Raw genomic sequence first — 12,844 nt, 5'->3', positions numbered from 1 at the left:
AATGAGGTGGGCAAGTGCATGTGTGCCACATCCCCTCCCAGCCTGGCTGTGCACAAAGTGCTTGGGCAAACATGGATCTTTGAGTAGACCAGCTAGCTAAATAGTTGGAAAAACTGTTCTTTGTAAGCCTTTGGGTATGAACACCCTTCTTCAAGCACAAGAAGAGTTTCTGCACTTTTTTTACCTGGCTCCAGCAGCACTAGCACCAGTGCACTCTGACTAGGGAAGGGGGTTCATGGCACCCTGGTTGAGAACCAGTGGCCTGGGGCTATGTAAAGTACAGGTTTACAGTCATATAGTAGAGGAATAACTGGCATGAGTTTCATTATTTGGGTTTGATTTCTTTGTTTATAGTAAACCTCTTGTTACATGCTACTTCTAGTTTTTCCAGATCCATGGAGTGCTACAACTATCTAGCACTTTATCTAGATGCAAGGTAGAATTAATATTAATCTATTGATGCTTCCTTGTTCTCAACAATAGTTTCTGTTCAGCCGTACTTGCCTGAAGAAGGGAAACTACTATGGCACTGTTAACAAGTGTGAAATGGAGCTGCTTGATAAGAAGAGAGAAGCGATAAAGCAGGTAGAGTTTAGAATATGCTTAAAACTTGGCTAAGATGCACGTTCTGTAAACAGCAAATAGTGCATTTATAATAGTATTGTAAATTATACCTCCTGAGCTGATGTTAATGGAGGCTGCACTAGTTTTCAAACTGATACATTACTCTTTTTCTATGCAGCAAATTCTCCAAGATGTGTCAGCAATGGAAACTGAAGCTCTTGGCTTAGTGGATGAATTGCAACAGGAGCAGCGTGCAAGGCAAGAAGCAATTCAGTTCTTGGAAATGTGTTCAGAGACTTGTGACACTGAAAAACTTAAAGATTGGATAAAGCAAGAGAATGAGAGGCTTTTAAAAGCGATTAATCTTTGGACTCCTGAAGTGAAGGTAAGTCATTGCCAATTTGATTTTTTTTTAATTCCTTTGTTTTAAATTATGTTTACACTACATGATCTTACTAGATTTGATCTCTCTCAAGTTGATGTCCAATTTAAAAATAATAGTAAAAATTATACATTGAAGGCCCTGAAAGACTCGAGAGCAGGAATGCTAACGTTTTTAAAGAATGCTCAGATTTCTTTTTAGTATGGTTACAGTTTGTGTTTCTAAGACTGATACAAGAGCAATATGTTACCTTTTTCTGAGGGGGTATTTGAATGGGTTAAAAAAACATCTAGCTTACTGTAGTATTTTCATGTTACATCAGTCTTTACGGCAAGAACTTTTTGGAAATTTTAAAGACTTGGTTTGTCTGGGAGGAGGTCATGAGGTTATTTGCTCTGGTTTCCCATCCCCTCCCCCCAAATATAGTGAGCAATATCCCTCTGACTTCGGCATGCTTAGGAGTACATGTGTGCATAACTTCAGGGCCTGATCCAGGCACTTATCTCTATCTTGCTAGTCTGGCAGGTAAAGAAAGTTCTCTTTTAGTCTCTTGAATCCTACTTCTAAAGATCTTGTTTGATTTTAAAGCCTGGTATTATATTATTTAAATATTCTTTTTTTAATGCAAGGGTAACCTCATTTCAAATTTTCTTAAACTCTGTCTTCAAAGAAGTTAGGTTTTCTGCCCTCCCCTCTGGTTAAAAAGGTATTCTAGAACCTTGTTCTTCAGTTTGAATAGCACTTTTTTTCTTCTATCCCTGATATTTGTGGACAAATTCTATCTAAACTTAAACAAGTTTAAATAGCTTTGCTAAACTAAACAAGTCACATTTTAATTCTGCCTCACTTTGAGAATAGAAAGAGAGCTGAGGTTTTTTAGTGGAGCACTTTTTTGTAGAGTCGTTTTAATCTCTGGAAGATCAGACTTGCATCTAGAGAGAAGTTAATATATTCTAAACCTAGAGTCTTCTCTTTCCTTTTAAAGGAAATAATCCCTGCCATTCCTTTAAATGGGTGAGCATCTGTCATCTAAATTATTTAGGCTGCGGAAAAAGTAAGATAAATGTTAACTGGAACTGTTAATTTGTAACTGAAACTTACTAGAATGTATTCTGTATACCTCTCACTATGAACTAATTGTGCTGTTTCAGTATTATTGAGCAAGAAATGTTTTTTCCTTGATTTCATCATAACTTGTATGCTGTAAGAATTCTTGAGGGATGAAGAAGTCTTTGCCATGTTTGTACATTATGAACTCCAGATCCACAAATTTAATCTTTGCTTGGAATCTGTTCTTTTCTTTACAGCATCTTATTTCTAAAATGTCAGTTTCATATAATTACATTCACTGCACTATTTTAATTTATTTTAGCCACGCTTTCAAGCTCTACTGGACATAGACAAAGAAACTGCCGATTATTGCCAAAACTTTGAAACTGAACTGAAACAAAGAAAAGAAAAGACTGAAGACCTGCTTCAGGAATTGAAGACCACTAAGGAACAGCTCGCATCTTGTAGCACTGCTAATCTTGCACTAGAAGAAGAAAACTATAGACTTTGCAACAAATTAAAAACCACCGAACAAGATGTAAAGGTAGAGAATCTGAAATAAGGACATCAGAGACTTTTTTTTTTTTTCTATTTTGTGTATTAGCTGAACATGCTTTTTTAAACTAAAGGAAAGTCTCTAAGAATAAATTAAGTTAACAGTGAATATAAATTTGCCATACAAGCCACAGACTGCACTCATCTTAACTTTTGTAGCTGTCTGACTCAGACCATCCCCAGAGTCAGCGCACAAAGCTAGTCTGGTGTAGCAGCCACATGCAGTGCACGTCCTGTGCCAGTCCTGTGCACCTCATGCAGCACAATACTGGAACCAGGGCTGTTGCATGCTACCCACAAAGCTAGTGGCATTTGTTGCATGAAGTGCTCATGCTAGACTGACCAGACCTGTGCACTGGGTTCAGTGTGTGGGACTAGTTTTTTGGGTCCACTCTGGCCCACAGACAAACCAACCCTGTGCCCCTCACCTGGCCTGCAGGGAGAGAGAGGCTCATGCCTCTGATTTAGAATGTAAAAAAATAAATTTTGGCTGAAGCTTTAGACTTTTTTTCAATAGTACACAGTATACTAACATTTTAAAGGTTTGGAACGAACTCAGCATGCTTTCTAATGGTATGATAGCAACTAGGCTGCATAGTTATATAATTATCTAAAGGTTGTTACGAGTTCGGCATAAGGTCAAAACACCTCTGGTCATCTTTTATTTGTAAGAGGAACTTGAGAAAACAGAAAATATACTGTTTGAGCCCTGAAGTTGTATATGATACAACATAGGTGATGCATCAGACCATAACTGTCTGTAGAAATGAGCAAATACTTAGAATCATAGGGCATTTGTACACATGTGCCCCCAGCACTGCATTGCATGCATTTGTATAAATTGCAAAAAGCCCAAAAGCGCCTTCAATGTATTGTAGTTCAAAAGTGTGCCGCCTCCATTTTCTGTGTGCTGATGCACATTTTGCCACTTATATAAATGCATATGACACAGTGTGGGGCACGTCAGCTCTTGTGTACCACAGACTCGATTGATTGAGCCTGCTTCAGTGCCCTGGAAATCCAGTGCATCAGAGCAGACAAAGGTATGTATATAAATGCCCATAGAATCATAGAAAATCAGGGTTGGAAGGGACCTCAGGAGGCCATCTAGTCTAACCCCCTGCTCAAGGTAGGACGGTCCTCAGCTAGATCATCCCAGCCAAGGCTCTGTCTAGCTGGGTCTTAAAAACCTTCAAGAATGGAGAGTCCACGATCTCCATGGATAACTGGTACCAGTGTTTTACTACCCTTCTAGTGAGGGAGTTCTTCCTAATATCTATCCTAAACTTCCCTTGCTGCAACTTGAGATGGTTGCTCCTCGTTCTGTCAGTTGTACTTGAGCTACAGGGCAAAAATGAAAACATGTCTGGTAAGATGCTTTCCCATTTGTAGTGTAGGTGGGTAGCTGTTACTTGCATACAGTCATCTTTCTACTGTTTTTTGGAGGTTTTAAGCATGTTTTATTGCCTAAAGGTACGAGATCAATAAAAGATTTTATGCTGACAGCTCTGAAGACCTGAAGTAGCTTCTGTATGCAGTGAGGCAATACTTGGCCTTGTCCCCAGCAGCTGCCATCATGAGTGCACAACACTACTGTGGTGTAACTACTGAGGTTCTAGTAACTTTGAATAACTGATTTGACTTTCTTTTGAAAGATAATGAAAGCAGAAGTCAAAAAGCTTGAAAATACATTAATTGAAATGGAAAAAAATGTCAAGAAGAAAGAAGAGAGAATAGCAGTCTTGCTATCAGAGCTTAAAAGGGGAAGTGCTGCAAGTGAACTTACTCAACTTCATGCTAAATTAAATGAGACCGAGAAGTATCTTAAAAGTACGTTAACAGAAAAACAGACTCTTGAGGTATGTTTATATTTACTGTAAAATATGGTAGCTCTCAAAGCAAAATATTTTAAATGTTTTTGTTTAGCTTGTGAATTAGTGTGAAGATAAGGCACTACTTGAAAACTAGTGTGATCCATATGATATGGAACGAGGGGAAAGAATGCATCACCATGGTGTAAGGTTCAGCTCCAACATTAAAAAATTGAGATTTACCCCAAGTCTTCTAATTAGAAGTTAGCAGTATAGCCTTTGCAGGAGTACATTGAAATATTCCCAGGGCAAATTATCTTGAACTTTAAGTTAAATCTCGTATTCTTTTTTTATTCTTCAATACCAGTACAGTTCCTAATGCATATAATAGAGATAGGTACTTAGCTCTGCTGGTGTTGGGTCAGACAGAAGGCACATGTTTAAAGCCTCATTGGTCAGATAGATGCATCTGCTGAAGTAGATTGTCACCTGTGAAAGTTTAAGCTTCTCTGACTTGCTGCCCTGTCTTGTGCCTACTGCTTATATTGAGAATATTCAAGTAGCACTATGTGCCCTGTATATGAAGTAGATCGTTAAATATCATGAATGTTAAACGGATATTCAGAAAGTTCTCAAACTGCCAATAAGCAAAGGAGGCCAGCATACATGTAGCTTCATCAACCTTTAGCTAAGCAATTTTTTTTTTTGTTTTAAAAATCTAAATTCTACACGAACAGCAGTGTGCGAGTCTGCCATAGGGTTATCTCGATACAATATTTGCCTTTTCTGTATAGATTTCAGTGATAAAGGCAAGCTAATTGCTCTGTAGTAAGGTACAGAAAGCTGTCTCCCTGAAATATCCAGAGCACTTTACAGGGTATAAGCAGTGATATTTGTCCCTGATTATCTACAAGGATAACATGATTGGTGGTGTTGCCCTATCAAAATGATTGTGTGCATGAGCTGTGGACTTTAAGTGGTGTGGCGCTGTTGCTGCTGCATGCCAAAATTTTTCTCTATGCAAAATTAAAACAATTTATGTACATTTTTTAAACTCCATTACAAACAGGATGTATGAGTCAGTACTCTAATTCTGTTGCCATTCAGACCAATTGCTGCCTAGTAATGTAGAGAGTTTAACTTTTCTGATACAGAGTCTTATTCAGCAAGATTTAAATGGCTAAGAAATAGATGGGTGCAGCACACTTTTATGAGATTTTGTTTTAACTAATGACAGCTCTGACTTTTCTCACCAGACTTTTGTTTCCTCCCACCCAATGTGTTAGGTTAAATTAAATAAAGGGGCTGAGTTGTACACAGAAGAAATTGATAATCTCAAAACTCAATTGGTGAAATCTGACATGGAACGAATGAAGCAATCCAAGTTCTTTGAACGGGAGTAAGTGGAGTCATTACAGTTGGTATACATGCTTAACTTCCTGTATGCTGTATGTAGAAGCTACAGGTCTGAGGTTTAGGAGTACATGTGCAATTTCAAATACCTCAGGAACATGGGCAGATCTGGGATTTTGAAAACCAAGATGCACATGGTATGGTACACTATCACCAGGGATCCAGGTTTCCCATGAAAAAACACGGGTTTTCCCCTTTAAAGAAGAAAAATGCAGATTTTCCCCTGGCAGACTGGCAGTTTCCCAGGCTGCTGGGGGGGTGGGGGGGAGCAGTGGGAGGGTGATTAGAATCAGGGGGTGCCATGTGCATCTACATCTGGTGGGAACCACCCTGGCAGCTGGATAGATGAAGTGGGGTTGGGAGGCCAGGGCTTGGGGATGGCCCACACAGGCCCATTGGCAACACTGGGAGGGATGGGGGGCCACATACTCCCACCCTCCCCAGACTTCTGCACTGACAGTGAGGCACAGGGCTGTAGCCTGGCTGGATCAGCACTGGGCAGGAGCTGCCTCTTGACCCAGCGGGCAGGATCTGGCACAGGAGGGCATAGTGCAGAGGGAGACCTGGTGGTGCTGCTGCTGCTGCCACCAGGAGTCCTGAGCCAGCCACACTGCCATGGCTACCAAGGTGAGGCACCCCCTGCCCACCACGACAGTGGGAAGTGGGGCACAACTCCATACTGCCACCACCTGGCTGCTGCCAGGCAGGCAGAGGGCACCTCACTTTGGCAGTTATGGCAGTGCAGCTGGTGCATGGCTCCTGGTACCAGCACAGTGTCTCCCTGCCCTGCTGCACTTTCCCATGTCAAGTCCTGCCAGCTGGGCTGTGAAGGTAGCATCTACCTGGTGCTTGTCTGGCCAGGCTGCAGCCTGTGCCCCATTTAACACACAAATATGGGGGGCATGTGCCTCCCCCATGCCTCCCCAACACATTGCAAATGGCTTTGCCTATACCAGCACATCCTCTGCCCCCTCGCAGGTTCTGACTTTGCTCAGGACTGTATGAAAACTGAATTGATTGTAAAGACTCTTGGACTCTGCATGTTCAATAATAGGGTTTTTTAAGACCTGTTGAGTATTTGATACAACCAGAAAATTGAGCTATTTTCAAGCACAGTAAAAGGAAAAATAAATTATTTTGGTTAGAATGATGAATTCTTAGCTATTAAATACCTGCAGTTCACCTGAGAATTTGACTCTGCAGGAATATGGTTGGGGGGGAGGGGGTGTGTTCCTCTTATATTTGCATCCTATTATTTGACATTTTTCATGGAACAAAACAGACCAACTAAAGCTGCAGAGTGACAGCTAATGACAGACACCACACAAATAATGGCTTCCTCTTTATTCTTTATGCAGAATTGTTAATGCAAAAGCTCTGGCAAAACACAAAGAAGAACAGTTAAGAAAACTAAAAGAAGAGCTTAGAAGAGCACAGCAAGAGCAAAATGTTTCTGGTAAATAAAAATATATTCAAGGGATTTTTTTTTTTATTTATATAAAAATATATTAAGGTTGAGGTATAGAGTATCATATGTGAGAATAAGATTATAAAATACTATAGTATGTCTTGCCTATAGTTGGTTTAAGGAAGAGGATCCAGGAGTCTAGGAGAGAGAAGAAATGAGAGAATATAGCTGACAGGTTAAATGCTTTGCACACACCACTCTAATTCTTGACATCATATAGTACCTTAACTTGTAAGCTAAGTGTATCAGCAGCAGTGGTGAAATGATGCAGGCCTTGCTTTCTACTTCTGTGCCCTGGTTTCTGCCATTGGCCTCATGCTTTGACAGTGGAATATTGAGAAAATCAACTTGCATAAAATGGTTTGCATGTAGCTTTAGTGAAGTCAAAGGCAAGTGGGAGTAGGGCCTACATGAGCATCTAATGCTAACCATTGCTATGATAGAACATGACTACATACTTTGGGTTTGTCAGTTAAAAACATTGAACTGACAAACCCAAATGTCAGCTTTGTATGTGGTGACCAACAGTTTAAATCCCAATGTAGATAGATTAAAGCTTCAACTCTGCTATTTACACTTTGGCCATGCACAGACATTCAGTTTCTCCTGGGAGAGTTGCTGCTCTCACAGTGAAACAGTAAATATACAGATGTTCAGATTTTTTCTTCCAAAACAAAAATAGTTACTCCAGGAGAAAAATAACCTGAGAACAAGGAAGGTTAAATCATTCCCATGAGTTTCTCCTGAGAGAGCATGTGTGTACACACTTGCTTCTGAGAGAAGCTACAGCATAGTCTTCCAATATGTTTTGCTTCTGCTTGTCCCCCACCCGCCCCCCATCCCCGCAGGAGATATTGTATTGCTTGCTGCATTCAACTGCTCCAGCTACAGGGAGACATAGGCTGACTCTGAGCTGCCTGGGTTACCCAATCAGGGGTACCCTGTGCACTGCTGCCAACTGTCTCTGGGCATACTGAGGGAGACTGCAGAATATTCTGAGATGTATGCATAGGGGCCTCCTGGCCAGAGCTGTCTTGGGGGGGCAGGAATGGAGGCAAGTGCTCCAGGCCCCATGCTTTGGGGGGCCCTGCAGAACTGAGCAAAGCAGTGGCTCCGTTTCCAGCTGCTTGCTGCCCCTCTTCCTGCCCCACTCCCCCCCACCCTTCAGGTCCAGGGCCTGTGGGATCAGAGCAAGGGCGGGGCTCCACATAGTTGATTTGCCCTGGGCCCTGCACCCCGTTCGGGTCGCTGCTGCTCCTGGCTGCCCAGTGGCAGCACTGCAAGCTCTGTTCTTCAGGGGCTCAGCATTCAAATCTGTTCAGGCATTTTGGAGCAAGTTTTTCTATCAGGGAAATGAACCTGGGAGAATTCTCCCAGATCACTTGAACATGTGTATGCAGCCTTAATCTACAAGAGGGAATACTTGAATATAATTTCCTAGTTTTATAGAAACTAGAAAATATTGCTTACTTATTTTGCTTAATTCTGTCCATAAATGAGTGCTTAAACCAATATTATACATATTTTTCTAGTCATGTCAGAAAAAGAACTTCCTCAGGCATCCCAAGTACCCCTTACTTGTGGTGGTGGCAGTGGGATTGTACAGAGCACACAAATGCTGGTTTTAAAATCTGAACAGGTTAAATTACAAAAAGAAAATCTTCATTTGAAGAAGCAAAATGACATTCTTCTAAGGTAGGCTTTTTATATTTAACTATATTAATTTATCAAGTTTTACTTCAGTAGTTTTAATTCATATTTTTGGGCAGAACCATAGAACTGAGAGAGGGGTCCACTGGCTCTGACATTGTGTGAATCCAGCCAGCAATAATGGCTGTTGCTGAGACTCGAAGGTAGTGGAGGTTTTTTTTCTCAACTTTTTTTTTTTTTTCCCCTCCTTAAGCACTTCCCTCAGTTGACAAATAGTATGTCTAGTTTACTGTTTGTTTGTTTTTTTGACAGAACATCTGGCATGGAGATTTTAGTTACTTTGACTTTGTCCCTCCTAGTTAAGATTGAGGAAATCATTTGGCACTGTAAAGAAGCTTGTGTTGTCATGCTTGTGATCGTATCTTTGGTTGAAGGAGCTTCCCACCAGTGCTGCCAAAGTATATAACCTTCATTTAAAAAAAAGCCTGTAAGTTTCCAGATTTTTCACTGTTCATCTCTTTCTCCTTTTTAAGCAATGAGCATCAGCTGAAAAAGGAGCTTACAAAGTGGAAAGAGAGAGCACTAAAACTGAGAGAAGTGTCTTCTAGAGGTATTTCTCAGGAGATGATTCCAAGGTCTCCGAAGAAGACAGCATCTCTTCCTTGTAAAGGGCAAATACTTTCTCCCAAGGAACACAATTTACAAGCAATTCTGCCCTTGGATACACCAAAACCTTTGCCACCAACTTGCCCCACAAATTTCTTCGATAACTCCAACTTAGGCACACTTATAGGTATGTAATGCAATACTCCACTGCTGGTTAAAGGAATTGCCATGCAAATGTGTACTTCACATAAAACGATTTCAGTAACGTAAATTTGTCTCCGTTTATAGAAAAAAGGTTTAGGCAGGCAAGGTTCTTTGGGTAAATGTGATATCTGGAAAAAGCTTTCAAAAATTGTAATTTGGTTTTTCTTAAACAGCTATTCAGTGGGATGTTAAAGGATTGGCTAGCAAAAGCCACAAAGACTCCATAGTTTAAGTGCCTACTAACTGCACCGAGGGACTAGTATGCACGATTTTATTTGTATTCTGGAAGTTGAGTTAGCTTTTCCTTGCAACGGAAGTGTTGATGACCGGCTAGTAAAAATTATGAACAGACAAAATATTTGGCTTCTGTTTTTAATTTTATTATTATTACTAAACTTTTATATAACTTAATTTCCCTTATTCTAGAAAAGATAAATATTCAGAGAAAGCTACTGGCTAGTTCCAGCCATATGACTTTAGTGAAAACATTTTAAGTAAACTTCTCTCTCTACAGGCACCAGCCCCTTACCTTTTTAAGATTAGTCTGGTACCCACACTGTCAGTCTGCTTCTGGCTGCAGTGATGGTAGCCTGGAGTGAGTACATCTGTACTAAGTCAACTTGAAATAAAGCAGACTTAGCTGAGTCTGCTAAGTTAGGTCACATTGGAGTGTACACGCATACAGCTCCTTGACATGGTGATAGCCATCTTGTGAGCTAAGTCGACTTAACTAATGCAGCTCAAGATAATACACCTCAGAGTTGTATTATCTTGTGCTGTATTTGTCAACTCTGCTTCACATACACATGTACTCTTAAAGCTAAGACGACTAACTGTCAGAAAGTTAGTGTGTACGCACTCCAGGATAGTATCTATACAGGCTCTTCCTCACTTCCACCTCAACCCACTGCTGAATTTCAGGTTCCAGCCTATATGCCAAGATCAGAGTTGGGCTTTGCCAAAACTAGAATTTAGAGGTTGGGACCAGTCATGCTGTCAAATTCAGTCACTTTGCCTTCTAAACCTCTAGTTGGGGGACAGCAATTGTTCTTTATGGGTCTGTTAAACTGGGTAAGTTTTAAGTTAACTTACTGTAATTTTTTTCTTTTTTCCTTTTGTATAGATGCACGACCTGGAGGAATAGAGCCTACAGAGGAACAATATAAGCATTGGTTAGGAGCTTCAGAAAAGGATGAAGCACCTGAATGTACAACCCAATAAAGCCCTGTACCTTGTTCTTACCAGTGAATAAAGCCAGACACTGCATATATAGAATATACATGCTGCAGAATTAGCAACTGGATTTTAACTGCAAACTGTGGGAACAGGCTTCTAACATTATCTCACTTCTTAGGGGTAATTTTGCTGTCACTACTTTTTTTGTATTTAAAAATTCTTAATCAAGAGCTGGTGTTGCCTACTTCCAGCTGAGACTCTCTCTTACAACTGTTCTTCATTACTTACCTTGTGGTGGCAAAAATGAAGCCTGCAAGCTAAAGAGGAATATAGAATAGATCGCAAACCAAACCACATTTTCACTGTGAAACTTATCAGTCTTGGAGACTAATGCTGTCACTCCTACAACAACCCTCCCAACATTAAACTTTATCTCAATCTTTATCTCCCTCTTTACCTCCCAGTCTTTATCTCAGTCTGTTATAATAGAAAGAGCCCTACTTTTTCTGCTACTTTTTTTTCTACCTTTTGAGGAAGACTTTTTTATGTTCTTATATCACTTTGTAAGACTGGGGAATTGTATTCTCAACTTCTTTTAACCACTGTCTGGAAAAAAATAATGGATAAACTGCTAGCATTTAATTTACAGGAGCATGCAATCAAAGTGCAGATATGAGGTTTTTTTTTTAATGAAGAGTAGAGCCTACTGTGGTTCCAAAAATAATTTTGTAAGCTCTTTTTCCCCCCCTCCCTCCCCCGAACATGGCTATAATGAGTACAGAGTGGGGGAAAATTGGCTGTTTTAATGCTTATGCTGCTTGTTTACAGTTCTAAACTGCAAGACTGACCTATATCTCACCATTGTGATTATCTGTTGGGGTCTGTTTCTTTGTATCTCAGGTATTTAAGAATGTTCTTGATTTAATAAAGTGTTAAATGTTTAAACAATTTTATTTGTCAGGCAATACTTTTATGTAATTTTAGTGAGGTGGAGATGGTACAGATGGTAGGTCTCAGTGATAGTGGTTGCTTTGTTGATGTTCTTGTGGGGAAAAAATCCACATTAATATTCCAATTATTTATAAAGTAACCATATAGGCTGTTCTGTTACCATTACAAAAAATTGATTCTCTGCATGAATCAAGACCAACAAAATTGCATACAGCTCTTCTTTTAAAAAAAGGTGGGGGGAAAGAATATGCGAAGTTATTTTGGCAGTTTTAGTACAGCCTTACATGTCCAACAACTGATGCTTTAGCACTGGAGCTTTGATTAACATAAACCCTGTGTACTATGTAGGCAAGATGCCTGTCAGCTTTATAGCCATCTCATTAAATTTTAAAACTTCACAGCCTACCCTCAGCTATGCAATGGGCTGCCGTACCAACTTTCTCAAATGTGCTCTATAATCTAAACTTTCATAGGGGAGGCAGAGAAAATTCTACTTAACGGTTGCAAAAGAACCATTAAAATTATGTCCACAGTTTTAATGCTATCTTTCGAACCACTAGGCAATCTGGAACATATATGAGAGATCTGAACTAAACTTCATAAGATCTTGCTTTTTGTCATCAAAGGATAATCTTTTAAATTAAGACACTTTGACTGCTGATCACTTAACAGAAACAGCTTAATTTTGTTTTTCTTACCAACCTAAAGTGCCTGCAATCACATCACTCCCAAAACTAACCCTCCCCTTCTGCCAAAAGGAGTCTGATGGAAGTTTTTATAGTATCCCTTCTCTCTGCAGAGGGATCCACTGTTTGGAAGGTGCTACTGGGTTGATTCCCACAATACCTTAAATTAGAAAGCTTTATTTTTTTGCTGGTAGAGTTTCTGTTGCTCTTTGTCCTGTTATACTGTTTAGTAATTACTACAGTTCTGCTTGTTCTTCTGCCTTCACTTTACTTTGATTCACCCTGCTGAGTCTTAGTGACTACGTGAGAGAAGCTGTACAGGATAACG

At 40.0% G+C, this 12,844-nt stretch overlaps 1 protein-coding gene across 4 annotated transcripts in view; it reads left to right on the top strand.

The window, feature by feature from the left end:
- CENPE (centromere protein E) overlaps positions 1-11,844 on the top strand; it is an 80,692-nt gene extending 68,848 nt beyond the window's left edge. For 3 of the 4 annotated variants that reach the window (XM_090031908.1, XM_090031909.1, XM_090031907.1), the window contains 9 exons: positions 484-585; positions 743-949; positions 2,319-2,540; positions 4,207-4,410; positions 5,649-5,761; positions 7,134-7,231; positions 8,776-8,938; positions 9,427-9,686; positions 10,827-11,844. In XM_090031908.1, the coding sequence (XP_089888034.1) occupies positions 484-585; positions 743-949; positions 2,319-2,540; positions 4,207-4,410; positions 5,649-5,761; positions 7,134-7,231; positions 8,776-8,938; positions 9,427-9,686; positions 10,827-10,924 (1,467 nt within the window). In that variant the 3' untranslated portion in view covers positions 10,925-11,844. The remainder of the gene's footprint in view (positions 1-483; positions 586-742; positions 950-2,318; positions 2,541-4,206; positions 4,411-5,648; positions 5,762-7,133; positions 7,232-8,775; positions 8,939-9,426; positions 9,687-10,826) is intronic. The other variant, XM_090031910.1, reaches the window with a different exon arrangement.
- Positions 11,845-12,844: the final 1,000 nt, after the last annotated feature.

The sequence above is a fragment of the Crocodylus siamensis genome, chromosome 2, assembly GCF_052110815.1.
Source record: "Crocodylus siamensis isolate JL-2025a chromosome 2, ASM5211081v1, whole genome shotgun sequence".
Classification (NCBI taxonomy): Eukaryota; Metazoa; Chordata; order Crocodylia; family Crocodylidae; genus Crocodylus; species Crocodylus siamensis.
This window is presented reverse-complemented; position numbering and strand designations above follow the sequence as displayed.